The 26367-nt window shown below is 33.7% G+C and overlaps 3 protein-coding genes across 9 annotated transcripts; 2 read left to right on the forward strand and 1 right to left on the reverse strand.

Annotated features, from left to right (window-relative positions):
* Nucleotides 1–428: 428 nt before the first annotated feature.
* On the forward strand, nucleotides 429–1512 carry LOC123313457 (transcription initiation factor TFIID subunit 11). The gene is made up of 3 exons (XM_044898349.1): nucleotides 429–843; nucleotides 1025–1209; nucleotides 1263–1512. The coding sequence occupies exons 1-3, from the start codon at nucleotides 524–526 to the stop codon at nucleotides 1394–1396; spliced, it is 639 nt and encodes a 212-aa protein (XP_044754284.1). The 5' UTR covers nucleotides 429–523; the 3' UTR covers nucleotides 1397–1512.
* A 1377-nt stretch (nucleotides 1513–2889) lies between these two features.
* LOC123320102 (ataxin-3-like) lies at nucleotides 2890–5271 on the reverse strand. 6 transcript variants are annotated; one of them, XR_006538693.1, is made up of 4 exons: nucleotides 5128–5271; nucleotides 4197–5054; nucleotides 4054–4129; nucleotides 2890–3576 (listed from the first exon to the last, which is right to left on the reverse strand). XR_006538693.1 is itself a non-coding variant. In XM_044907285.1 (2 exons), the coding sequence occupies exons 1-2, from the start codon at nucleotides 5149–5151 to the stop codon at nucleotides 4275–4277; spliced, it is 804 nt and encodes a 267-aa protein (XP_044763220.1). In that variant the 5' UTR covers nucleotides 5152–5271; the 3' UTR covers nucleotides 2890–4274. The 6 variants fall into 6 exon arrangements, 1 of the variants encoding a protein (XP_044763220.1); XR_006538692.1 differs by having other exon boundaries at nucleotides 2890–3739; XR_006538689.1 differs by having other exon boundaries at nucleotides 2890–4129.
* Nucleotides 5272–6271: 1000 nt separating this feature from the next.
* On the forward strand, nucleotides 6272–26366 carry LOC123323006 (cold shock domain-containing protein E1). Of its 2 annotated transcripts, none has more exons than XM_044911179.1 (13): nucleotides 6272–6423; nucleotides 9733–10293; nucleotides 10662–10835; nucleotides 11244–11395; nucleotides 11473–11852; nucleotides 13353–13560; nucleotides 14374–14553; nucleotides 15048–15326; nucleotides 15526–15855; nucleotides 15909–16120; nucleotides 19030–19363; nucleotides 23439–23683; nucleotides 23784–26366. In XM_044911179.1, the coding sequence occupies exons 2-13, from the start codon at nucleotides 10200–10202 to the stop codon at nucleotides 23950–23952; spliced, it is 2757 nt and encodes a 918-aa protein (XP_044767114.1). In that variant the 5' UTR covers nucleotides 6272–6423; nucleotides 9733–10199; the 3' UTR covers nucleotides 23953–26366. The 2 variants fall into 2 exon arrangements, with proteins under 2 accessions (XP_044767114.1, XP_044767113.1); XM_044911178.1 differs by having other exon boundaries at nucleotides 6329–6479.
* Nucleotide 26367: the final 1 nt, after the last annotated feature.

Below are 26367 nucleotides of genomic sequence, written 5' to 3' on the forward strand. Positions count from 1 at the left end.
GTTGTGTCGGATTCATTTTGTTGCACATAAAAAATTAATTATCCACATAATGGATGTAATTTCTCAAGAGAATCTACAATGCAGAACAAAATCTTACTATTGTAGGATTGTAGGATCAAATGGATGGATTGAAGAATTTTTTATAGTTGTTCTTTTAAAAATAAGTCAAGTGATATTCCTATAAGTAGGATGAAAACAATATATCCTAACCAACTACCACTTCCACAAATTTAGTTTACTTTTAGTCACTTAGCTAAAATGTTTTTTAAGACAAATCAATTTAATTAAATTTTTTATATTCAATTCTGTGTCTCTGGAAACACAAATGTCAAGAAAAAATCAGAGGTTAACTCCCTCTCTGTGTTTGAATTTGAAATGTAAACAAACAATGAGGTTAACTCTGTTTGTGGAGGTCTTTGACAAGGTAAACAAATAAAAAAAATATATTTTTTTTTTATTATTCAATACGAAGAAAATTTTGAGTTTCCACGAAATAGTCTCATTGATATTTGAATTGTGAAAAATGGAAAATATTCTTGATAAACCTGATGCCAACAATATCAGAGCTCTAGAGCAACTAAAATATGATCTTGGGGTTGAAAATTCCGAGTCAGAAGATGAACAATCGAGGGATATGTGTACCGAGTACGATGAGAGTTCGCTGCAGAGAGAGCCTCAAGACCATGATTTGATTTTTGATAATTCAATCAATATGAAGGAAGAAGAGATTGATCTTGGGGCTGATTTCATCTTGCCCGAGGTATCCCAATATACTGTACAAACTAAAAAGAAGGAAAAAAAGAGCAAAAGAGAACTCGAGGAAGAAGAAAGGGAGAAAATGCAGTAAGTATTAATTTATATATAATATCGAATACAAGGAGTTAGCACTTGTTGCTACTACTCTCTTGATTCAAAATCATTGTAACTGACTTTTTAAAAACTAGATTACTTAATTGAAGTCAGCACTCAGTATACCTCTTTTATATGTTTATACCACAAAGCCTTGAATATTCTGTTTCTTCAGGGTTTTAGTTTCAAATTTTACTGAAGAACAATTGGATCGATATGAAATGTACCGAAGATCAGCCTTTCCTAAGGCTGCAATCAAGCGGTTAATGCAAACTATCACTGGATGCTCTGTTTCACAAAATGTTGTTATAGCCATGGCTGGAATCGCTAAAGTTTTTGTTGGAGAAGTTGTTGAAGAAGGTAATTCTACTATCCTTTCTAAGTTTTCTTCATCAAACAAATGTATTTTACAGCTCTAGATGTAATGGAGGAACAAAGTGAAAGTGGCCCAGTTCAACCTAAACACTTAAGAGAAGCTGTTAGAAGACTAAGACTTCAAGGAATGATTCTTGGTGGAAGAGATTATAGATCACATTTCAAGTTGTGAGACATGACTGTTTCTTTCTTCCAGCGACTGTTATTCATGCACAAAATTTATTTTTTAGTTGATTTCAACATACTTATTAATTTATCCTATGAGTATATAATATACTTTTTTATTGAGATTTTTTTTTTTGATGCTGTAAAAATTTACCCTCATTTTCGAATAATTTTTTCATTTTCATTCGCATACTTTAATTTCAATTCAAGATTCCCACATGGTTCAAAACCATAAACATTCCGCACCGTTTTTATTCCCTTTTGAATTCTCAAAAACGATGTCGCACCGCGAAAAAATCCTGAATTGGTCAAGCCAGAATCAAGTTTTCATCGACGCGATTTTTACCACCTCTCACAAGCGGGTTTAAAAGAGAATGTCCTCCTGCAGGTCAATAAATTCTGAATTTTGATTGAGCTGAATTGTTGAAGAGTAGTGATTGTGGGTCTAGTGCCGATTTGAATCTTGTAATTTCCTTTTGATATTTAATCAATCTTTTAAAGTATGTATTCTGTTCGCGTTTTTCGATCGTTCAGTCATTTTTCAATTTTTATTAATCCGGTACTAGTTATTGTTGAGCCCGTTTCTGAAAGTCCGCAGATTGATGTTAAGATTGCGAGGGAGACTACAGGTGCAAGTACAACTCTCGTATCATTATCTGGGAGCCTCCACCTTCACCCATCCATTGCCACAATTTGTGTTCTACCCCTACTACTAGTACGTACACTGCTGGTGTGAAAACCCGGGGGGAGCAGAACGCACACAAGGATGAACTGCCTTTACTTTTTTTCCCAACTTGCTAGTGTCCACCTCTGCTGATGTGAAAACTGGGGGAGAAGAGAAAGCATTCAGAGGTGAACTGCCGTATTTCTGTACCGCCTTGCTCTAACCCCAACTACTGAGTTCCTACATCATTGCCCATTAAGTGTGAACCTTGGCCCGTTTGAGATCGGATCCCCCTTTTTTTTTCTTTTAAACTCACTCCGTGAATTCACCACCTGTGCATTGCTATTTGTATGTAATTCCAAGAAAAACCCTCTTAATTGTGTTAAGTAGACTGTTTATATCCCACCTAATGCACTGTGATTTTCACTTGACTGATTTAGTTTATCTCCCTATAAATCGGTGGATTTTTTTTTAGAGTTGTGTAATAGGGCATATTGTGTTCCTTATTGGGAAACAATGAATAAACTTTATTAACTCGGATTTTGACTTACATTAGTTATCGCTAACACCCTAGATAACAACGAACCTTGTCTGCGACTTGAAACCACCAGGGTAGGTTTGCTATTTTTGCCTTCAAAGAATATGTGGCGCTCTAGACAGCCGAGGGAACGTCGTAACAATACATTGATAAAGTACAAAATTATACAAATTGTATCAATCAACTAAGGTAGTGTTGAAGCAAAGAAAATATCCCTTTTATCCATGTTCATGTTGTTTCTTTGAGCAGGGCAAGGGAATGCTGCAGATACAAAATGAAATAGTGAAAAGCCTTTAAATGTTCTTGGCACTTTTAGTGAAAAACATCAAACACAAACATCAGAAACATAAATCAGCAATATATTGAATAAATTAAAATCATATCATTGGGTGACACATTAATTAGTTAACAATTTTATGTTATAACAGTTTCACAGATAAAAGGAATTCAAATTCATCAATCGATCCTTCAGTTCGAATATAACTTCAATGAATAATTTGTAGGAGTTTCTACATCTATTAAAATGACTCATTTCACAAAAAATCATGAGTACCACTCAACTAACTCATCTTGGAATATGAATCAGGTGAAAATATAAAAGAATAGAAGTCCGTTTCAAATCATAAAAATTGCAAATAAATAAAAATGACTAAACTTTCAAAACAATTAACAAAAATTTTCACTGTAGAGCAAGATTTTATTAGGATCTGAAGAATAACTAAGAGTTTCAGTAACAGCTTTGAGTGCTTTCTTAAACTCTTAAGGGTGTACTACAAATACATGATTAAAGTTTCCCCAAGGAATCCATAAAAAACTTGTGTTACAAATTTTTAACAAAAATAACATTCACACATTTCATAACTTTTGGATTATACGATCAATAAATTGAAAGGCAGATATACAGATGTTATTCTGTGTCTGATCAATCTTCATAGAGCATATACCATACTATGCTATAGTATGTTTACAAATAAAAATTTGAGACCTAATAACAAAACTCCCATAACAACCATTCAGTCATAGACCTACCAAAGATGGACTGGCCCTTGTGGATTTTGCAATTCAAGCTTCGATTCATACATCCAAGAGAAAAATAAGTCTTTAGGAAGCTTATAGGATGTATAGGAAGGGATCCATGTTTACACTTTCTGAAAACATTAAGTAAGGTATGTATTCTTCTACAAACATTAGGCCTGTTTCAGTTCTAGTTTCAGAGTATCATTGGCACATTCATTTATGCAACCTTTTATATTCCACCCTATCAAGGTTCTACTCTACTTTTAACCGATCTGGAAACATTAAACGAAAGCAAGCCTATTAAATACAATTTCCTCTTTAAAATGAATGGATACCCTCTGTCTAAGGGCAAGTCCATATATTATTAGATCTATGTACAGAATATATTCAAATAAAAACAAGTGAAATGAGTGAGTTCTGTATTGATTATTTGGAAATTACTCACATATTCTGGGAAGATGCAAATATTTAGCAATAAGAAAATAAAATATTTCATTCTCTAGATAATACCAGCAGCAGCTCTAAAAAATAATTATAATTAGCAAGTAATCAGACTAATTCATTTAAGAATACTGTTTGTATCTTTACCCAAGCTTTATTAATTAAATCATGACTGATAGGATACTTTGAAAATTTTCAATGTCCTTATGGCTAACACTAATGCTGCTAACATTGTAAACTCATATTTATAGCTTTTTGCAGCATTGTTTCTTCATCATCTTCTTTGATCTCATTTCTTGACTGATGAGCTAAACTTAACCTTAATGCCTCTTGAAGTTCTGGATCATCCTCTATACCTAGATAATCATATGAAGTAGATTCTTCTTGTAGACTAAGATTAATGGCTTCTTGTATTTGAGGATCACTATCTGTTTTTTGTACAGGTAATTCATGTGGGGATGATTTTGAAGGAACAAAAGGTGTTTTCAGTAGTATCTGGTCAGCAGTAGATTCAGGAAGTTTTCCAATAACCACAAATATGGAATATCCCTCATTCTTCAACTGGGCCAAAAAAAGTGATAAAAAAGTATCTGACAGAAGTTGCGGTCTGGTTAATAGAGAATTTAAGTTGAACCACTGGTTTCCAATTTTTCTTATCGTAAGCCAATGATCCCTATAGTTGCATATAAATGCATTCATTTTATGTGGTTCTGCAACACCACTTTTTACACGTTCATCTGTACTAGAATAAGGCACTAATTCTAGTCCCCAAACTTCTAGGGCACTACTAATGACTTGGACTGAAAAATATCCACTATCATCCATGTTCCCAGATGGTTGTTTTAAAAATCTTTGATACTCTTCGCTGTTTTCTCCACATTCAGCCATTCTTTTTCTTTCTTCTTCATCTAATTTATATGCTAGAGAGCTCAAATCAACTGCCGTAAAATATGCTCCTTGAAGAAGGGAATTCAAACAGTGCTGAGCGCAAAGGGATCCTTCTTGCTAAAATTGAATATGGCATTAAAATTAAAACATATTTCGTTAAGTTTAACGTTGTTCAAGTTTGAACTCTTACTTTTTCGTGAAATATCACTTCCATTTTCGAAAGCACATAAAATATCCATAAACAAAATAAGAATAATATGAATACAAAAATAAAGATGACACTTCATACAGGAAGTACGAAAGTAGACTTCGCTTCGCGATCCCCCACAGAACCACAGATACAGATTACTTTCGCAGAACACACATCTATGCACAGAACACAAATAATAGGGATTTTTTAGCGATATATCGCCAGCTTTGCCGCCAGTAACCGAGCGGTTACTTTCTCCATTATTGTCATTCTTCAATTTTTCACCTCCCACCGCAAAAATTGGTTAACGAGCTCTCAATAAAATCGTACGGTTACAAACGGTCGTGGTAACCTGCCTTCAGCAGTTATTTTTGAGTTCAATATTCCTATTAAAGATATTAATGTAATGTGTGCAGCTTTAAATTCTTTATTCGAAGGTGTGTAGTCTGAAATCATCAGAGATATATCTATATTCTATATCTCTGGTAATCATTGGTATTTTTGGTATCTTTGGTTCCTATGGACTCCATAAAGATTGAGTTCTATGTAGGTTTTGAAGATATTGAGGGGGCTGAAACAAAAATAGATAAATTATTTATTGGTTTCTTGAATCCGTTGATTTGTGATTTGACAAACTTTCTTTGTCTTTGATCTCTCTCGTCCTGATGAGGGTCACAACGCAAAACCCGAAACATATGCAGACTGCCGACGCTCATAACTTCTCCAAAGAGTAACCAAGTTGGTTACTCTTTGACTTCTCTTAGGAGGGCTAGATCTACATGCACTAAATGTCTTCATTGAATTATTTATTATTTCAATGTAATAACAGATTGTTGAATGCAAATAAGTCAGTTCAGTGCCCACAGTGTGATACCAAAGAGGTATTACACTGTGGTAATACCAATACCATACTTTTGTAACAGTGTAATACAAGTTTCAAAGAAAAAATAACAAACAAAGCGGTTTTTTCTACATAAACCCCATTACCTACTAACAGTCAAGATTGTTTCAAAATATTTTCCATATTTCGAAATATCTCAGGAAATGAAAGAAGAAACGGCAATGAGGCAAAGATGATTGCTGAGAATAGTAGAAATTGTAGGATATAACAATATAATATTTGAGGCGAAGAATATGCAAAATATTTTTTAGCACGTTATTTAAATTTTTTGTTCTTGATGTTTTTTATGGTTTTACGGCGTACTAGATCAAAGAGGAACTTGACTAGATGGATAGAAAATGTTGACTGTTGACATTCAACATGGCGGCATGTCGTCAGTGCTGTGCTGTGTCGTGGTGAGTTGAAATTTTGTTCAAAACACAACCAATTCAATGCGAAATAATCAAAATATGTACGTAAGATAAGGATACTTTATACTTTTCAATAGAATAATGCATAAACACCACTATTTTGAACCTGAGAGTGCATGTTTTACCGCCCGGAAATTCTACATCCCCAAAGAGCTGAAACAACGAATCATCCTCAAATTGGTCTTACTATTGGATCGTGTTGAATAAAACTATAATTGACTCTTACGGAGTTTTCTTAGATAGTTCTTATCAACATATCTAAGTCCAATCTAGCCGGCATTATTAGTGGCAAGAAATCGATAAAATTGCTCCTCAGTTTCGAGCTCAGGAACGCATTCACAACAATTTATATCATCTTTCCGAACATAACTAATAACACTTTCATTATTTATTTTCTTATTGTATGTTGAAAACAACTTAGCATCTAAAGCTCCACAGATCGCATTTCAAGAGAACGTGAGAATTGCATGGAAATTGACAGGAAACTTTTTTGCTAGTATTTTCTTCGTTGAACATACTTGCTTTTTGTTTTGACACTTTTTTTAACTTTGATCATCTGTATAATTTGCATTCAATTGGAATATCAGAATTAATTTTTGAAATGTTTGCTTTGTTTTGACTAAACCTTCAAATTTGCATTTGTTGTAGTGAACACCTCATTGGCAGAGCACTGTTTTGATTTTGAAAAAAGGAAATTATGTATTACTAATTTTTTTAGCTGTGATACAAACATTAAAGAACAATTCTTTTTTTGTTCACATATATATTGAAATGAAATATTAATTTCAAGGAAATACTCCCAAGTTTAATTATGAAGAAATCACTAGGAAGTATTTCGATAAGTGGATGACTGCCTGATCCAAATGTACACCGGCATTATTGAAGTATTGGTTCTTTTGTTTATGGATGCACAAGAGAGTTCAGTATGTAAACACATGAAGCCACTCAATGGGGCTTTCAATTAAACTTTCAGTTTGTTTATTAGTGGAGTATCGAAGTTTACTTATATACCTTTTCGTTTCCATTGACCTTGTCTGAAGAAAGGTTTGGTAATTTCTTGATATCTTTTCTCATTTTTCAAATATCATAATTGGGAACGTTCAAATTTGACATATGATATAGAACAACTATACTTCCACAGTTTCCATTTGTGTCTTGCATATATCGTGAAGATTTATACTAGCAATTTTATTGATGAAGGAAAGTTCATCCCAATTTTGTAATAATAGTGATAAGATTATTGAAGAAGTAAGATTGCTTTAAGTGGTTGTCTGCTTACTATTCCCCTCGTTGTATTTAATGTTGAGCTTCCTCAGTGTTTCAACTGCTTCACCAGAACATTGAACATCTGGATGAAATATTAGCATTATTTACATGCAATTGATGAGTGCTAGTGAATTTAATCATTGTGGAATTGCCCTCGTAAATTTTAGCAACACAGAGCGATCATTTGCATATTTATTGTACTTAGATCTCTTAATTATAGGCAAAACTTCATTTTTCTCTTACCCTTGATTCGACTATTAAATTTTTGTAGTTAATGATTTCCATTAAAAGTTTGATGATAGTACTTTCAATTTTAGAAGCTTTTAATTTCAGAGTTATGATTTTTTGGAAATTGCATCGAAAAATATATGGCCTTGATATATGTCTTTTCGCTGTCTTTCTCTTTACTCACCTAACCTCTTTTTCATTTAATAAATATTTATTTATATTGTTGATTCTTCATGTACAAAGATGTTCCTGCACTGCACAAAAGTAAACCCAACTCCAAACCTCTAAAAATGTTCATAACTTCTTCACCTGATCTCATAAAATTTCAATAATCGAACACAAAAAAAAATTATACTCTTCCCAAAATTTTCACCTAATAGGCTTGTTCATAGAGTGGTTCACAACCGTTGCAAACCACTCTACGAACAAACCCAATGAGTTTTAGATTCCAAAAATTGAACACAAAACTGTTTTTTTCGAAATGTATTGGAAAAATAACGGAATGAAATTTGTCGTTTCTTCTATTTCTCATCATGAAATGATGATGAACTTAAATCCATCAAATTCTCAAAATAAAAACATTCACACTCGCTAAAATCAATAACAATGTATTTGAACAATAACAATGTTGGGCGATAAGGTGATGACGCAGTAGTTGCGGTAGATACATAATTTCATTTCTGGATTTTTGTAACATATCATCCGATTAATCTTCAATAATATCTGAGATAAAAATTTGGTAGGCAATCCGTTCATTATTGGAAAACACAATTCACAAACTTGGGACAAGTTTCTATTCTTATATGGGATATTCATGAGAATCTGCAATTTGATATATTAAAGTGTTATGAATATGCTTGCATTCGTGAAATGATAGCTAGAATTAATGAAGTCCTCTAGAATTTTATTTTTTTCAATATAATGTGGGTGTTTTTAGAGTATTATAAACATGCTTGCTTTAGTGAATGTTAGGCACTATAAATGAAAGTGTCTGCCATGAGCCAACAAGAAAACATCCCCAAATAGCTCTACCACAAATATTCCACCTTTGTTTGGAGTCGTTCAAGAACAGTGGGCAATGAATGTTAGAGATACATGTAATAGGGTTCTCATCAAAAGCCATATAGCTCATTTGTCTTGGACAAACAGGATTGTTAAATGTGGAAATCAAAAAAATCTTAGAGTTCACTAAATACCGTGCAAAAGGTGCATTTATGCCAGATGGTGTAGGGCCATTATGAGAATGTTGGAAAGGTGAACGAACTCTTTTGCTCTAATTTAAATGAAGGATACTTTTAAATATATAAAAATGGCTAAACGATACACTGAAATCTAATTGATGGACAAGTTTGGTGAACCCAAAATTTCATGAATGATGAATAGGTCGTAAAGATCTTTCAGTTTGACGGATTTGTGGATTATTTTAATTAGATATTTATGAGAATAATTATATGACCACAAATGTGTAGTAAATATGCACAAGTCGACAGAAGAAATATTAATTTCCTCGTCTTCGTGTAAAACAAATTTAGAAACTTCTCAATACAAATGAATTTTATTGATTTATTGTCACCAATCTACTCTACTCTCAATAGTTCCCTCACCTAAAATTTTGCGCAAAATTTCTGAATACGATTCTTGCTGCATAAAGCAGATTGTACAGATGTAAGAAATTCTGGTGGATACTTTATTGATATTTATGCCATTTCGAAGATCATCATTAACACCCGTATGTAAGGCCAATTTGTAGTGAACTTCAACTGAAAAATAGTGGATCTGATGTTAGCATTTCTGTTTCAGCTTGTGTAACTAAAGAAAACAAATTTTAACACAGAAAATTGGAAGTATATCTACGAGCTTTGTCAAATTATGAGAATAACAGCACAAAACGCACCCAGCACGCATTGAAGACATCTGAGGATTTTTATTTAACCTTCTGTTACATTACAAATTTTGAGTGACTGTGAATTGTAATTTTTTTTATTTATTGGGTTGTTTTTATCATTCTATTCACATTGTGAAGTATTGTTGACCACTCGAATCATAAAAGCGATTGATACATTGTGAATTGATTTCAATCTGCACGACTTCCAAAGTCGTCAGCATTAGTTTTGGACATTTAGTGAAATCGGCTGCCATATTGACTTTGGGTGTACATTTAATATTGACGAAAACCATTCTGTGATATTCGCTACAATTAAGGAACAACTAACAAAGACAGTCAGAAGTAATCATTGTATCCACATCAAAGAAGAGATCGAGAAGACATGTCAGGCAATCCTCAGTGGAAAAACTTCCAGCCGTCTGACATTATGAATCAGGATTCTGCTATCTTGGACTTAAAGTCCATGGGAACCACTGGTGAGTTTATTGCCTGCGTCTATGAATTAAATGTTGAAAATGGGAAAAATAACTGAAAAAATTCATTCCCAAAATTTTTATCGTATTGTAGGCTTATGCAACTACAGTTATGCAGAATGTAATAACTTCAAAGAATATAGATATTCAATTTAACATAATTTCAAAGTGTAATCTTCCCTATCGAGCATTTCATTGAAGTATAAAATGGACTCAAGAATTTTGTTTTTGGGAAAATTCTTGAACAATAATCAATTTAATTGAGAGATTAGTCTGGTGTTATGAGTAAACAAAGTTGTATTTATTGCCCAAAATTCGTATGATCCAGAAAATAAGTAAGTCTTAAAATTTTCAATTGGTATGTTTTTTAGGTAAATCATCTCAAGCATTCAATTTCAATCGTTCAACATCGTCATCGCGGTTTGGGCAAGAATTTCCACTTCTTCAAGATAAATCTTCTTCATCAAACGCCCCCTATTCCAACAATGGTATTTATGGATCTTCTAGTGCGACTCAAGCAGGAAATGGAAGTCGATTTTCGATAGGTTTGTAAAAATCATTCATCATGAACAACCAAGAGATTAATATCATGAATTGAAGTTTCATGTTGATAGAAACTTTGTTGTTTGACTCTGAGGTAAATTACATTTAGTACATTGAAGATATTTTCAAAAATGAAGTCCTCTGGAATTTTTTCTTTTTTTCAATAGAATGTATGTCACTAGTAGACATGTTTTTTTCAATTGATGTGCTGAATGTAAACAACTCAGACTAAATTGAATGCTGTGTTGAAAACCAGCACAAATAAGGTTAATTCTTATAATTCATTGATTTACATCAGATATCATCAGCCTCTGTTTGAAAATTAGTGTTGTTATGTTGTTGAAAAAAAAATTGATCAATTGTTTAGCCTTTATATGTTGTCAGTGGAGATTACAGAAGGATTTTTTTAGGCACCTTCTCTTTGGACTCCAACAGTGTATTCAACAGCTCTGGAGATAACACAAATATATTTTCATCCCCATCTAGTGCGAATAATTCCAGTTTTGATTCTAATTCCACAAATTTGGGTACAAGGGAAACTGGCATAATTGAAAAACTTTTGGTAAGTTCCTTTACACTCTGAGTAATTCAGTGTTAACCACAGGAGAAAAAGTTTTCAATGAATTTTTCCACTTTTAGCATTCATACGGTTTCATACAATGTTGCGAAAGGCAGGCCAGGTTGTTCTTCCATTTCTCCCAGTTCAGTGGTAACCGTGACCATTTGAAAATTGGCGATCCTGTGGAATTTGAAATGACCTACGATCGTCGCACCGGAAAGCCAATTGCAAGTTCTGTGTCCAAAATAGCACCTGAGGTGGTTATGAGTGAAGAACGAGTTACAGGTACGGTGACCACTGAAGTAAGAGGTGAAGGATCGGCTGGCGACACTACAGGAAGAATTAGTTACGAAAATAGGGGTGAATGCTTTTTCTTACCCTACACCAAAGATGATGTCGAAGGAAATGTTACTTTAAGCGCAGGGGATAAAGTCAGTTTTCAAATAGCAACAAATAATCGGTATGTCGAGCATTTTGATGGAAAATTTAATTTTTCTCTTGCAATATGTCCATTCCTGCTTCTTTCACAAGCTTCCCTTTCAGTACATTCTTAAAGTATACAGGGTTTTTCAGACAAAATGTTCACTAGAAGTACTCAGAGAAGCAAATGAGATTTTTTTCTGAAAATTTGTGGATCTATGCAACTGAAATATTCTCGTCTCGTTGGTACTTCCGGTTATACCGAGTACCACCGCAACAAGAATATTGTTATTTGGAATTTTAACTGCAGGGTATTTTAACTTCCTCATACCTAAAGCTCAAGATTCTGGAGATTGTTACTTATAACTTTTAGAAAATCTTCAGATTAAGGTGTACGGTGTGAAAAATTGTTAGATAGAAAGTCCTACCTAATGGTCTATCAAAAAACAGGTATTGTATTTGAAAGAATGAACTTTTTAGTGTTCGACTACCACCCATACTCACTCTTCAAATACCTGAGAAACATTCTGATCGAATTAGACGAGTTGAATCTAGACTCTAGAGGGTATTCTTTGAGGATAGTCATTCGGTTCTCTAGATACTTGTTTTAGTGGACACTTTATATTCTCCTAAAAGAATTTGAATAGTTTCTTTCAATAAACAAAAAATCAGATAATACAGAAAATATAAACATTTCAAACTTTGAATTATTTTTTTATGTTTGAATAAAACTTAATCTCAAAAGCATAGAAAAGTTAAAATTTCAACAATAATAGACTCTGAGAGCATTTTTAGTACATAACATAACGATTTTTCACAAACGCAGATTGAAAAATGTAATAGGGAATACTCCTTCTGACGAAAATGATGTATTTTTTATGAAATATCTTTGAAACCTCACATTTTGAAATAACCATTTGAACCGTTTCCCAAAAAAATTATTTTAAGTACTTAAAAATGAAAAATAAAAATGGGTATTTAAAATTTAAAGCATTTTGTTTCTATTGCACAAGTTGGCAACATCGACTGAAATATGCGTTGATAATTAACACTACTACACTATCTTGATGAGATAGACAAAGATGGCTGACTATGAAGTCTGCGACGAACGAAGAAGGTCGTAAAATTGAATATGATTTTTATGGCCTGTTGCTGTTGAGGCTTGCTAGTGAGTACGCGGCTTATGATGGCTGGCTCTTTTAAACAAGCCATTGTTCTTTATATTTTCTACTAGGCGCTGTTGCCAAATAGTTAACTAGAAACGAAGCGATTTAAATCTTAAAACCTCATATTTGAAGAATGATTTTGAATAGTTTCCCCGGTGCATTTGAAAAATTCATGAATGAAACTCATAATTATTCAATTTAAACTTGCATATGCTGTGATAACCCAAATTGAAGAGAATTCTTCATTGAGCTTCTATGTTTGTGTTTTCACTTATCTGTATATTAGAATGCTTTCATTACAATGTTTACACATACCTCAAAATATGCAGCGGTTTCAAAAGTCTGTATTTTAAAATGGGAAATTCATGTTTCAGTGGAAATTTAGGAGCTTGTCATGTTCGCTTGGAGAACACAGCACATCCAGTCAAATACCAAGGTGTTGTTTGTTCGATGAAGGAGAGTTTTGGATTTATAGAGCGGGCGGATATAGTTAAAGAGATATTCTTTCATTTCTCTGAGGCAAAAACCAAAGAAGAACTAAGACTTGGAGATGATGTCGAATTCATTATCCAGACTCGCAATGTGAGTTGATTATTTCACTGCTTAAATGTTCTTCATAATTCAACTTAGTAATTTGTACCGGGTTTCCCAAGTTTTAGCGCCAATCCTTTATTTCATCTTATTTACTGAGGTGAAATAAAAAATGTATGTGCTTTTTTATGAAATATTATTCAATGTTTTTTTTTTTAATTTTTGTTGATCTGATGGTTTCTTGACTGCATCTTGATCCTAAGAAATTATATGATCTTCTTTTTCCACTATTTGCCACTAATCATGCCGCCTTCATTCAAATGATAAAATTAAATTTGGTTTATTCATTACAATAAACTGTTAGGACATTATATTGTAGAATTTTAGGAATAGGGAGTTGAAATTATAAGACGCCCTTCAAACTATAGGAAGTTGTTCAACAGCATCTGAATAGGAATTGACCAAAATTTTTTAATTAAAATTAGAAGGAATGTTCCAAAAAGCACAGCCAGGTTTTTCAAAAGAATTTTGTGAAAATTATGTTGCGGTTGTACTATTCCCTCCATGTTTACCGTTGTATCTCAAGTCAACGGAAATTTACTGAAAAGTATAGTATTTACCCCACCGTATTTAAGTTTTTTGTCTGTTTAAACAAATTAACTCAAAGGATGGGGATAAATAAAACCTAGAAAACCAGGTACTGAAATATGATCATCAATTTTTTTTTTCAAATAAGTTTTTTCAATTTTGCATAAAAAGTACATACTTGAATAAATAAAGAATTAGAATTTCAGTTTTGGATGAATTTTTTATAGTCATTCAATAATTTCTTCGAAGGAGGGGAGTAAATGAAATTATTTTCAGGGCAAAGAAGTAGCATGTAATATTACTCGCTTACCAACGGGTACGGTGATTTTTGAAGATCTGAAACCTGATATTATTAAAGGTCAAGTGTTGAAACCACTTGACAAAGGCCCAAATGCACGTCATTTATCCGATCCCTTGCCTGGTAGAATAAGATATAGGGCACCTGATCACTCAGAGGTAGGTAACTTTTATTTTGTTGAAAAATTATTTTCGGAATCAAAAATTGATTTCTTCATATCTTCTTAACAAGCGCCATATCCTTGTTATGCGCCCCCTTACATTTCGAAAAAAATATCAAGAAATTCGTTTCAGAGGGATTCACAACCCGTAAAAAAATTTGTGTAACTTGTCATTGTGGAAGTCGCAATTTTGAAGCTAAAGGCTAAATTTTAACAGGATTATTCAGATTTTGGTGGAAATTGGAAAAACGGTTGTTGTGTTATTCTAATTTCTCAAAAAAAATTGTGGGCACGCTACAATTCGCGTAAAATTCTGAATGTTAGTGCTCCATCTGTAGACTGTTGATTTTGGTCAGAAAAGATCGAGTTTGCGAGTTTTTTCAAATTGTCCGGAATTTCTGGTCCCATTGCAAACAAAGGGTGCATTATTTGCTAATCAATAATATTGGTTTGTTTTTAATGAACAAATTAATATAATTTTTCGATGTATAGGTGGAAATTTCATTTGGTGACAAAGACCAAAAGGGCGATTTCACCCTTCGCCATGGAGATTGGGTACAGTTTTGCATTGCTACAGATAGAAGGGATGGACTTAATAGAGCCACTAATATATCTCTATTAGATGAAAGCTTCCTAGTTTCAGGAGAAAAGAGAGAGCAGGGGGTTGTAAGCAGTAGAAAAGATGGCTATGGTTTCCTCAGATGTGTCGATAGAGAACCTAAATTATTCTTCCATTTCAATGAGGTGTTGGATTCTGAAAGAGAAATCCAGGTAATTGAATGACCAATTTAAATTTCCCTTTTTCAATTAATATTGGTATCGAGTGTTCATATTTTTCATTGTGGAATTTTTTTTGAAATATTTTGAAATATCACTTTATAAACTTATTTTGGACTTTATATTCATTGTAGAATTTATTGAGCTATTATTTTTTCCAAAAATCATTCAGTTTGTATTTATCACCTGATAGGTTGGAGATGAATTCGAGTTCACTGTTATTCAAGACCAGACTAGTTCCTTTGCGAACAATAGACAAAGTGCGATAAGAATGAAACTGCTTCCTTCTGGAACTGTTCAGTTTGAAACTTGCGTGGAATGTGAAGTGCAAGGAGTTGTATGTAAGGAGGTTCCCCTCATTAATTGGACTGTACGTAGTCCTAGCAAGGGTGGATTAACCAACGGTGAACACCAGCAAGCGGAGCCTGGCCTTATATCTTATCAAGTTGGTGGGCAGAAAAAAAATATATCATTTTATCCTAAGGATATCGACATGAAACATTATCCTAGACTTGGTGACAAGGTAAGTTTCATAAAAGAAGTGAATAAATACAAGTTGAAAATATTGTCTTCTAGATCAAATTCGATATAAGTCAGGTTAAAAGAAATAAAGAATTGATAGCTACCAATATTCAAATTGTCCAGTCAGCTTCTCAAACAAACGGAGTCAAGTTAAACCGTAGTACAAGTAGTGGTCAGATATATCAGGGATTCATCGCAGCCCTCAAGGATGGATTTGGTTTCATAGAAACCATTCAGCATGATAAGGAGGTTTTCTTTCATTTCAGGTTTGTTCTTATCCTTCCTTTTTAGAATTCACTATCTTGGATTGATGCATATGAGTGACTAACAATGGAGTTCTCCTTCAGACAAAAATGAGGTTTTTTTTTCGAAATATATATATTCGAAACTTTTCATTTCAAACTAATCATTTCGGCATTTTCCTTGAAAAACTCAAAAAATAAATATGGTCTTAAAATTCAAAGGTCTTTGTTTCTATTTCACCATTTGGCAGCATTAAGATGTCTAAAACACTGGTGTGTGCACTTGTCACTTTTTGCAAGCATCAACATTTAAGAAAATCGGGGATATGGGATCAGTTTCGTGGCGGCGCCACCATGTCATTTGCTTCGTTCTATCCTTGTTCTACCAAAGGAAGTCCAATGATACTCTCTCGTTTTATTTTGTTTTGCGTTGATATCGAATGTCGATCAACGTCCAACGAGTTCAAAATATGAACTTGAACTGGTGCATTTTGTCAGCTGTTAAGGAATATTTGTGCTTTACAGTTCAATTTTCGTTGTAAAAACAAATTTGTCAATATTGCAACACTATCGAATAAGGGTTCGAATGAGGATTTACTGTTCTTCAAGATAATTTCCGTTTGACAACCTGAATTCGTGAGGGGGGTAATTCGATATGATTTTAATAAAACACAGTTAATTGGTCAAATATCCAATATATTCAGTTGACAAAAAGGAAATTTTCACTATATCTACTCAGGAAGAATATTTGTAACAGACTCGAATAGATTTATGTATTTCTGATTCTCAATACATGCTCACAATTCACATTACATATTTCCAATACAGTTTCTTTGACATATTGCTGAAGTTTCCATAAAACTTAGCTATATCGGTCCCAAATGTTCGTTCATCTGATTTGGTTCTGCTTCAAATTCCAACAACACCGAATTCTTAGCTGTAGCTCTTGATTGTCCATATGGAAAACTGAACTTACTGAACGACATGTTGATTAAATGAATGTTCTACACCCCTTTCTTGAAACTAATACATTTTCACACACCAATAATCGCTTATAAATACAACATATTCGTACGTCGTAGGAAATTATTTTCAAATATCAAATGACAATGCTCTGTCAAATTCTAAACAGCGCTACCTACAGTGGAAAAAACGAAACTGATCCCATATCCCCACGAAATTAAAAACAAAATCGAATCAGTGAATACACCAGAGTTTTAGACATCTTAGGCAGCATCGACCAAAGATGACATAGATATTGAAGGATGACAAATTGGTTATGTTGATTGAATAAACAAAAATGGCTTCTTGAGAATCAGTAGCTGTTATTTGGTAAACAAAAGATAATCTCATTTTTTGACAGTTGTAAGTGCCCAAAGCCGCTCCATATCATTCAGGAGTCAATCCTTTTTGTCTTAGGATCAGTTTCTATCTTGGTTTAAGAGGTACTGCTGCCACTTCGTGCAAGTGAAACTAAGCTATTTGAAATATGAATTTGGACCGTTTTTGAAACGAATTTGGAAAATTTATAAATCAAACAATCATGAAGTTTAAACTTGCTTGGAAAAAAGGTTTTCGTGTTGTTTTGGTATCGGCAATTCAAGAAAAAAATTGAGCTTGTATGCATCTGCTTCTAAATTGAAGCTCTTCTTTGAAGTACAGGGTGTGCAAAATTGGTGATATCTGAACTACAACTTTTTAACCCAAAGAGATAGAGAAAAATGAATGCCACATTACAGTCGTCTTTTTTCTGCATTCCTCTATCTTCTATCAATAAAAATTAAGCTTTCAAAAAATTGCACAGAAATCTAGTGTTTTCATTCAAAAAAAAACATAACTGTGGGTCATAGCTTCGTAATTGAAAATCCTGCTGAAAGGGCAAGCACGCCAGTGGATTCTACTTAAATAAAAGTGCCTGTATAATGTTTTAATTTCAAAGCTCTATCATCAATATTAGCGGAGATATAAATTTATTTCGAAACAAAAGAAGGTGGCCAAAAATTTCTACTACTCTTGTTAGTTTCTCAGAAAAAGAGAACAAGGATGGAGTATCAGATTTTATCTATCTCCTCTGGTTTAAAAGCTGTAGTGCTAAAACATCGAAAATTGGTGATACCTGAATTACAACTTTTTCAACCCAATGAGATAGAGGAAATTGCATGGCACATCACGGTCTTCTTTTTTCAAGAAACTAATAATGCCATCCACTGCATTACTCTATCTTTTGTTTTCGAGTTATAGGTCAAAATTAAAATTTCAACTGATCATTATCTCCGTTTCTGTTTAAGATAGGATGTTGAAATGAAAATATTATACAGACACTTTTTTGATAGGAATCCATTGGCGTACTATGATTTTTTCCAACAGGTATATTTGCTGAGCTATAACATAAAGATGTATTTTTTCTTATGAAAACAGTAGTTTAAAATGACTTAGAAAGACTGAGGGTGATGTATGATATATTTCTGAAACGGTAAAAAATTGATGATTCTTTCTAAGTCATTTTAAACTACTGGTTTCATAAGAAAAAACACAACTTTATGTTATAGCTCAGCAAATAAACCTGTAGGAAAAAATCATAGTACGCCACTAGATTCCTATCAAAAAAGTGTCTGTATTGTGTCTTCATTTCAACATCCTAGCACAAACAGAAACGGAAATAATGATCAAAGTTGAAATCGCCTAAATTTAAATTTTAGCCTACAACTCGAAAACTAAAGAAGATAGAGGAATGCAGTTGATGGCATTATTAGTTTCTCGAAAAAAGACGAACGTAATGTGTCATTCATTTTTCTCTATCTTGTTGGGTTGAAAAGTTGTAGTTTAGGTATCCCCAATTTTGCTCACACTGTACATACATAGGAATTCCAGAACATTTTCTTAGAATAACCATAATCGAATCGATAATCCTAAAAAAAGAAATTTGTTCACAGTAACTTCGATGGAGAATCAAATACATTGGAATTGGGTCAGGAAGTCGAATACAACCTGGGCAGTCGTAGCAATTCTGGAACCTGTTCATCTGCGGAAAATGTACGTGTCGTACCTCCTGGCACTATTGTGTTACCTCAAGTTAATGGAGAAATCTTAGATGGTACTGTTATAAGACCATTAAGGTCTGTCAATCCCGATCAGACAGACTATTCCGGTTTGATTCAGATCAACAGCGAGAGTCCAGATGATGTTCCAGTCGAATATGAATTTGGTATAATGGGTCTAATGAACAAGAGGGAGTTACTTCAAGTAGGGGATCATGTTCAGTTACAGGTAAATAAAACATAACATTACAATTAACTGTAATATAATTTCATTAATATAGCGACCCGACAGACTGTTCTATCAACTTACATTAACACATCTTCAAATTTGGATCGAAAGTTTGAATTAAATGTTTACATTACAACCTTCACACAATATTTCATCCAAATCATCCCAGCCGTTTAAGAAAAAATCCTGCAGGTCGACTACAACGCCACCTATCTGCCTTGATTGTAGATCTAATCTGTCCAGGTCTTTACCCAAATCCATACAAAAAATTTCATTGAAATCGTCCAGCCGTTCGAAAAGTTGTATAAGTACAGTGCTCTATCAAACACAGTGGCGACAATTGGAAATTTAGCAAGAATATGGCGGCTTAGAAGCACAGATTTCAATGCTATGATCTCTAATGGAGGAGTTCCCTACATGTTGGCCAACCTAGAAAAAGGTCTAAAAGGTCTACCAACGGGGAATGATTGCTTTCTAACGAAACCTACTTCATTTTTTCCGCAATGATCAAATATATTTATGAAATTCTACCGAGCTTTCTAGAGTTTACTGTTAAAGAGAAAAAAAGATTTTCATAACCTCGATTGCTGATTGGTTGAAATTTATGTTGGTATTACTACTTCTTGTGACAATTGACATATTTCATTGGCAAATGTCATTTTTACTGATATACCGGGTGTCCCAGAGCTTTTAGGCTAGCAGATATCTCAGTTACCTGCGGAAAAAAAAAATTGAAAAAAATACTTGTCGTAGGAGACCATACGCTCTTTCATGCAGCATAGCAAAATCCACCCCCTGACAAACAACCCCTGAGAAACAACCCCTAACTTTTGTTTTTCAAATGGCACCCCCATGTTTGTTTGGCTTCAACTGACAGCTCTTTTTAATTCTCAATCAATGATATATCATAATATGTAGTTGTAAAGATAGTCACTCGATAAAATTGAATTCGTTAGTGGGTACTGTTAATTGGACTGATCGAATTAGTCCACATTGTAGAGACAAGAAAAAGTGGATGTTGAAAAAAAAGAGTCAATAAAATGTTAGAACTTTTTGTGCTTTGTTTTATTCCTACGGTATCTGGATGACAAATTGGTATCAGTCGTGATATTGTTGTTGTATATCAAAATGCCTTTTACCTTCACTCCCAACGAATACGTTGATATGCTGTTAATTTTTGGTGAATGCCGAAAGAATAAACGTGCTGCGGAGAGGCTGTATGAGCAGCGCTTTCCTGATCGTCGACAACCAGGTCGCAATACGTTTTCGTATGTAGAAAATACCATGCGAAGAGGATCATTTCCCGGAAAAACAGATCAAGCACATCCTACTCCTGTGCGAACTGAGGAAAATTGCATAAATGTGTTGGCCTACGCCGAAGCACATCCTCATATTTCGGTTCGTGCATTGGCGGTGGAGGTTGGGATCAGTAAGTCGTCTGTGCAACGAATTTTCAAACAGTACAGATATCATCCCTTTAAAATACATTTACACCAAGGACTCAGACCTACAGATTTCGAAAGACGACTGGCATTTATTGCTCACATGCAAGTGTTCATCCACGACAATCCCAACTTCCTCAATCAAATCTTGTGGAGTGACGAATCCCGCTTCCATAATAATGGTACTGTTAACCGACATAACATGCACTATTGGTCACAGGACAACCGTCACTGGATTAGAGAAACCAATTTCCAAACAATGTGGGGTGTGAACGTGTGGTGTGGTTTACATAATGGACGACTCATCGGCCCTCATTTTTTCCAAGACACTTTGACGGGCCACCGATATCTACATTTCTTGGAAAATGGCATGCCTGCACTACTAGACGATATTCCAATTGAAGAACGACAACAAATGTGGTGGCAACAAGATGGTGCTCCTGCACATAACCATAACATAGTTACGACATTCCTCCATAATACTTTTCAAGACCGTTGGATTGGAAATGGTGGACCTGTGCGATGGCCTGCACGTCAATGTGCTGTATAGCTTTCAAAATACTAAAAAACAAGAATGCGTTCAAGCAAAGATTGTGCACATAACCAAAACTTTGCCCATAACCTAACAGACTACTTTTTCCTTCTTGACATTTGCCAACGAAACATGTCAATTGTCACAGAAGTAGTAATACCAACATAAATTTCAACCAATCGGCAATCGAGGTTATGAAAATCTTTTTTCTCTTTAACACTAAACTCTAGAAAGCTCGGTAGAATTTCATGATTATATTTGATCATTGCGGAAAGAATGAAGTAGGTTTCGTTAGGAAGCAGTCATTCCCCGTTGGTAGACCTTTTAGACCTTTCTCTAGGTTGGCCAACATGTAGGGAACTCCTCCATTCGGAATGCGGATTGGCTCACGTCACGTCACGTGACCAAATCCGCCATATTCTTGCTAAAACAATGAAAAACGAGACCACAATTGTCGCCACTGTCTCGTTAGAGTCACTGTAGTATAAGTAGACTGTAACGCCATCTACCGGGCTCAATGGTAAATCTAAATAATCCGGGGCCACAAAATTTCATCAAAATCGTTCCAAATGTTGAAGATAATACATTTATATCTCGACTGCAACGCCACCTACCTTGCTTAATTATGAATTTAAACCATCGGGGGCATCAGCCAAACCCACAAACAATATTTCATGCAACACCGAGATTAACCATCTGTATGAAAATGTGATACGCTCGAGTGTGTACAAGTAACGATTTTTCTTTTTGCATTTTCAGAGGACCGCTGTGCCTTGCGTCACGTCCGAATTGTCAGTATCTTGAAAAGTAGCTTCCTTTGGGTCCAGTTAACATATCCTTTAAAAATCTGACACGCTCGAAAAAAATTTTTTTTTACCATTTTCAACTCTTCCGTTCGGCCAGCCCCACCGCGCAAACTGTCAGATAAGCATGAATTTATTATTAGAGACACTTAGGGCATATACAGTATCTTATTCTGACACGCTCGAGTATGTATACACCTAACGATTTTTTTTTACATCTTTGAAAACCTGCAGACGCTTTCCCCACCGATGAATCATGCATCATAGAACCTTTTTTTCTTTCTACCATCTATTCTTCAAAATCCACTAGGTCTCCACGACGCTCGAGTAAATTCCGATTTAGGCTCCCCAACTACATGGTTTATAAAATGCGATATTCGTGATATTCATCAACTAAGTTATGGTATTTAGAAATATTTAGTTTCTACCTTAACATCATATGGTTGCTTTAAAATTTGATGAATCTAGCGTTTCGAATTTTGCTGAAATCTGCTATGTTCTAATATCGAAAATTACTCTAAAGGTAAATGTCATTTATGTTTACATATTTTCATTCTGCAAATAATGTGATGTTAGAAGGTAACCATCACATTTGATAGTGCCATTTGTTTGGAAACAGCAAGCTTATTCAAGGTCCTTATATACAGGGGGATTTACTTACACGGCGTACTAGAAGTATTGGGGGAACTGGGGTCAATATTTAGCTTAAAATTTGTATTGAGATGCGACCTATTCGATTAAAATATTTTCATAGGAGAGCAATCTTCGTTTAATGAAACGGTGCATACGGTCATTTGAGTCCATTTAAGAACAATTTCAACAATTTGCCATACTTGAGATATAAATTAAACAGTTTTCAACTCATTGCGATTTTTGCGATGAAAATTGCATATTTCCATTTGAATTAAGTGAATTTTCGTACTACCTCTGATTTGTTGAAATTGACTAAACACCTGAAGAAGGATGACTCAAAAAGGGTCATTTGAGTAATAATAGTTTTTCACTGATTACATGAAAATTTTTTTCTGAAGATATAATTTTTGCCATCGTTATTTGAAGAAATGTAAATTACCTCTAACACCAATTTTTTCACAAATGTCTTCATAAGTTGAAAACTCTTGAATTGAATCCTCGAGTATAGTACATTTTTGAAATTGTCTTTGAATAGACTCTCTGAAAGCCCTAAATACATTTTATTTAAAATAAGATAAATATTGAGGGTTGTAAGAGTGTATAAAGGGTTATTATATTTATATTTTATTGTTTATTTTTTAACTGGATTTTATTATTGCTACTAGGTTGACGCTACAGGTAGAGCTGCTAATATTGAAGCTGTAAGAAAGAAATTGCGGGCCACCGTTGACGCGATAAAGGGACATTATGGGTTTTTGGCCTACGAGGTCGAAGAAGGCAAGAAACTCTTCTTCCACATGACAGAAGTAAAAGAAGGTGTAAGTCTTCAAGTTGGGGACACGGTAGAATTTGTGTTGGTCACTAACCATAGGAGTGGAAGATCTTCTGCATGTAATGTTGTCAAAATCAAGTAAGTGTATTTTTCAATTATGACTACACTCAAAAAATTTACATCAAAAATAATTAACTGCAAAAAATCGATTCTTATTAAAACTGTTGTTTTTTTACAGTGACGTCAAAGCTAGGCCAGAGAGGTTGATAAGCCGCCTAAGAACAATATCTTTAGATGAAGCTGGTCCTAAATTAACAGTTTTGCGCCAGCCCAAAGGACCTGATGGTACCAAAGGGTTTTCTTTGGATGCAAGAATGGAGCGTTTGCCTGGTTTGGTAAACGAATAACAGCAGATATCAGGAAGCCTGGACGTTCCCATCATTCATTCCCATCTTTAACCATGAAAAATAATACAGATAAACTGAGAAAACGTCAGCTGCAACTAGTCTGTGCGTTCAATTGGCTTACAATTGGGATCTCGTCGAAGTATTCTGTGATGTTCTTTCAAGCAAAATTCTCAATTATGTTTTTTAGAAGTAACATAATTTCTATCATGTTCCCGACACTTGTCGGGGTCTTCTGTTTCTTATTCTGAAAAATATGAAATTCTCGGAGTCGGTTATTTCTTATGACATATGAAATATATTTATAATTGAAAGATGGACAACTGAATAAAAAGCATGACAACTGAAGAACAAAATAATTCTGGTACTAATTTAAAAATCCATAACCTTCAAAATATATAGGGTTTCTCAATAGGATGTTTCAACAGTGTCCATAAGAAAAAATTTATTTTCATTTTTATCGATTTTGCCTTTTTTTTACGTTAATTTTTGACATCTACATGTTAATTTAAATTAACTCTTTAGAGTTAAAGGAAGTCGTTTCATGTGGATGAAAATTTAGAACATCCTAATTTCTGGTATATTAATGTTTGTATTAGTTTTTAGAAGTTTTTTAATTGTTCGGAATAAACCTTCAAAAGGAGGCAGCAGAAAGAAGGCTAGTTGACTGAGATCTTATTGTGAAACCGAATTGAATTCATGTTCAGAAACTTCCAGATACTCTTACATGAATTAAATGGTGTCGAATGAGTTGAGGAGATTCCTTTTGTGAGCCATGCATTAGCAAAGAACTGATTACCTGCTTTATCACCCTAATCTCTTGACGAACAGTCATATTGGAAGTTTGTCAAGCTGTATGTACTTTGTAAGTCCTCTACTACGTATAATTGATCTGCTGAAATTAATGAAAACTTGCAACAAGTTTTCTCTTACTGATATTGAACAGCCCGAGAAATAAACACTGTAGTCGTTCAGATTCATCATAATTATACTCTTATGATTTTAAGCAAAAAAATTTTAAACAGGGATTACATCAAATCTTATTTTGTGGAATTTAAAAAAAATATCTCTTTGATAGGAGTTTTACTGCAGCCTTTCATCTGCTTCGTTATGGAATCTTAGGATATTACAAAAGAAATCCACAGAGTATTTCACTATAAAGTGGACAAACATATAGTCATGTAGATGAGGTCAGCCTTATCATATATACCCAGTTTTCAAAGCATAAGCGAGATAAAGGGTGTTCAAGATCATTTTTCCAGCAATGTTTTGCTGAGTATGGTGTGTTGTGTACGAGTTTTAAAACAAATTTTTTCCAGAGTTCTCTACCATATTTGGGTTGAGCATTAGAAAATACCAAGATGTGATTAAAAACCAATACTTAAAGACCCACTACATGTGACAAAATATTGCTAAAAATGATCTTAAACATACTATATGCTTTAAAAACTGAATATTTATGATAAGGCAATAGTAATTATTCTGATCTCATTTACATGTATTACATTACATTCATAAATATTTTTCCAGTTCATGGTGAAACACCCTGTAAAATTCTTGAATTTGAGCCCTTCCTTGTTTAGTGCCATAAAAGCAGAAAACAAGAGAAAATTTGGTTTTCAAGTGCTTATCAATTATTGATATATTTCATGTTTTGGTCTACCCAGTGCTTTTTTAACAATAAACGTGTTCATTAATTTCCACTCCAAAAAACCTTTCGCTGGAATTTGTTTTATTATTGAACTTAATTGATAGAAACAAGCATTTGAAAATGTTGTCGATGGAACAAAAAGTTACACTAATTTCTTATCATCCACCACTACTAAGTACTAAGTACAGTGCATATAATACTTCAAGATGGCCTAGTTTTTGGCCAAATGTTGTTCTTTTCTATTTTCCATTATAGAAATTCTTAGAACTTCAGCAAAAAATTACGACTTCTATCTCAATTCTCATTTTTTATTAATATACTTCGAATTATTCTCTGAACGACCGACAGTGTATTAAAAACTTCAAAATTATTGATTGAAGTTTGTAGATTCAGGTTCACATCATTGAAATAATTGGCTATTTGCCCTAATTTCTTTGTAATTTTTTAGAAAATTTATACCCCACAAATAAAATTGTGTTATTTTATTTAATTAAAATTGTTTCTTATTGGACCAAAACATTGGAATTCAGGTGATATTGTTTAAAAACTGTATTATAGCAATTTATTTGAAAATAATGGTCATTTTGATTCAATTGCTTTTTTTTAGCATCGATGAATTGATCTTTCAAAGTTTCAAATGGCTGAAAATTTTCGCGTTTATGTGAACGAAGTATAAATTTCAGCAAATATCGGTATTTCTGATTTTATACATCATAGATAAAGTTTTGTATAAACTTGTGAACAAAATATATAGTATTTATTTTAAG

The sequence above is a fragment of the Coccinella septempunctata genome, chromosome 1, assembly GCF_907165205.1.
Source record: "Coccinella septempunctata chromosome 1, icCocSept1.1, whole genome shotgun sequence".
In the NCBI taxonomy this organism is placed as follows: Eukaryota; Metazoa; Arthropoda; class Insecta; order Coleoptera; family Coccinellidae; genus Coccinella; species Coccinella septempunctata.